Consider the following 2,315-nt stretch of genomic DNA (forward strand, 5'->3'; position numbering starts at 1 on the left):
CCCCTCCCACGCCGGCCGCGCTGCCGGGGTCAGACATCCAGCCTCTGCCCTGCTCACCCCCGAAACTGGGACTGCAGCCTGGTCCAGGGAGGTGCTGGGGTGGGGTGGCCTCGGCTGTCCCCAGGGTGGGGTGGCCTCGGCTGTCCCCAGGGATGCTGTTCCCGTCCTCGGGTCCCCCTCTGGGAGCAGGGAGGGGTGGGGGCTGCTCCCAGGGCAGCGGTGGGGGAGGCCGGGCTCTCCCGTCCTGCCTCCACGCACGACCTTGAGCGCTGCCTGTGGAGAGTGCGATGGCTCCTTCGCGGCGGGTGGTTTGGGGATGAGGGTGGTCCCCAGCCCACGGGCTGCCCCAGGGCGGCTCGGCGGGAGGGTCTCCCCCACCGGCACCTGCCTCATCGTTCTCCCCTCACTCCGGCACCTGCCTGGGTTTGGGTGCTCAGGGCAGACCTCCAGCCAAACCAGCACAGCAGGAAGAGCCCCCTGCAGTGGACAGTCCCCGGCCTCATCCTGCACCCCCCTCTGCACTTGCACAGCCCTATCTCAACCAGGTGGGACTGTGCTGGCCCTGCAGGATCAGGCCTGGGGGCAGTTTGGAGCAGGGGGAGCAGGATGTGGTCCCTGGGGAGAGGAAAGGGGTGCCTGTGGCTAAGGTGGCGTCAGAGTAGCACCCCAGTAGCGCGGGTCCCTTAGGGCAGGGCGTGATGGCCGGGTCCCCTTGACGTGGGGGGTGGCTGTGGGGCACTGGTGACACTCTCCTCCATCCTCTCACTCCGCAGGTTTTACTGGGACTTCACGATGCTGCTCTTCATGGTGGGCAACCTGATCATCATTCCCGTGGGCATTACCTTCTTCAAGGAGGAGACCACAGCGCCCTGGATTGTGTTCAATGTGGTCTCTGACACCTTCTTCCTGATGGACCTGGTGCTGAACTTCCGGACGGGGATTGTCATTGAGGACAACACGGAAATCATCCTGGACCCTGAGAGGATCAAGAAGAAGTACCTCAAGACCTGGTTTGTGGTGGACTTTGTCTCCTCCATCCCCGTGGACTACGTCTTCCTCATTGTGGAGAAGGGCATAGACTCGGAGGTGTACAAGACGGCCCGCGCCCTCCGCATTGTCCGCTTCACCAAGATCCTCAGCCTCCTGCGGCTCCTCCGTCTCTCCCGGCTCATCCGCTACATCCACCAGTGGGAGGAGGTAAGGGTCCTGTGGGATGCAGCTCGGCGGTGGGTCCTTCCTCCGGCAGCAGAGACTGGGACCGGCTGGAGAGAGCGGGAGCCAGGAGGGGCTCCTGCAAGGGCCTCGGGGCTCAGGGCTGCCCAAGGAGCTGGCGGGTTGGATGGGGTCTGCGGGGTTGTGTGTGGGGCTGGTGGGTGACTGTGACCCTCCCTGGAAGGGGGAGGCTCTGAGTGCCCCTGGGCATCCCCCACATTCCCCTCTGCTCTGTCCCCAAGGGAACAGCCAGGACATGAGAGCACTCCCGATCTGCCTCAGTGCAAAGGCGTCCCTCCGGCTCCTCGGGGCCCGCTGAGTGCAGCAGCTAAGCTGTGCCCTCTGTGTGTGTGTGTGCGTGCCCGGGTGCTGGGGTTTGCACAGCTGGTCCCGGTGCCATGGTACAGCACCACCCACGGGTGACAGCATGGCCAGCACAAGCAGGCGTGCCACCCTGTGCTCTGCCGGCAGCTCAACCACGTCCCCCTGCTCAGCTCCCTGCGTGCTGGGGCAGGCAACGCTCCTTGCCTCCCGTTCCCTCCGGCTCCCTGCTCTGCCAGGACCTCAGGGAAGGGCTGCACGAGCCCCAGCCCCTCGGGGGCGGCAGGACCCCTGGGTCCCCAGGGCAGGAGGCAGGGTGCTGCCCGGGCTTGGTGCACCCGGGGCTGCGTGGGCTGGGAGGTGACGTGCCTTTGTGTTGGGATGTGGCATGCTCGGCTTTGCCGCGTGGCTCCGGCATGTGGGCTGGTGCCTCCTGGCAGCTCTGCTGGTTGGGGCTGGGCAGGAGCTGGCTGCAGCGTGGAGCCAGCTGCACAGCTGTGGGCTGGAGGGGCAGCGAGCGCCTTTGCTCCCTCCTACTCCCCCTGCTCTGCTGCCGCCGTGTGCCCCCAGGCCCAGTGGGGGCATGTGTGGCTCTTGGCCAGGCGTCCCCCCCTTGCAGGCTCTGGTGGGCAAGAGCTGCCTGGCAGCACTGCAGGGACCCACAGTGCAGCCTGGGCACGGTGTCATCGGCCCTGGTGGCTGCAGGGATGGCACCAGACCCTCCTTCCTGTGCCTCCACCATGCAAAGACACGCGGCCGCTCTGCGAGCCGCGGGGGGGGCG

General features: G+C 66.9%; 1 protein-coding gene across 1 annotated transcript in view; it reads left to right on the forward strand.

Moving 5' to 3' along the window:
- LOC103923485 (potassium/sodium hyperpolarization-activated cyclic nucleotide-gated channel 2-like) overlaps positions 1 to 2,315 on the forward strand; it is a gene marked incomplete at its 3' end in the record, with an annotated part of 12,256 nt that overhangs the window by 4,990 nt on the left and 4,951 nt on the right. The window contains exon 2 of the mRNA XM_009331847.1: positions 774 to 1,197. Within this exon, the coding sequence (XP_009330122.1) occupies positions 774 to 1,197 (424 nt within the window). The remainder of the gene's footprint in view (positions 1 to 773; positions 1,198 to 2,315) is intronic.

Source organism: Pygoscelis adeliae, unplaced genomic scaffold, assembly GCF_000699105.1.
Source record: "Pygoscelis adeliae isolate BGI_AS28 unplaced genomic scaffold, ASM69910v1 Scaffold239, whole genome shotgun sequence".
Taxonomy (NCBI): Eukaryota; Metazoa; Chordata; class Aves; order Sphenisciformes; family Spheniscidae; genus Pygoscelis; species Pygoscelis adeliae.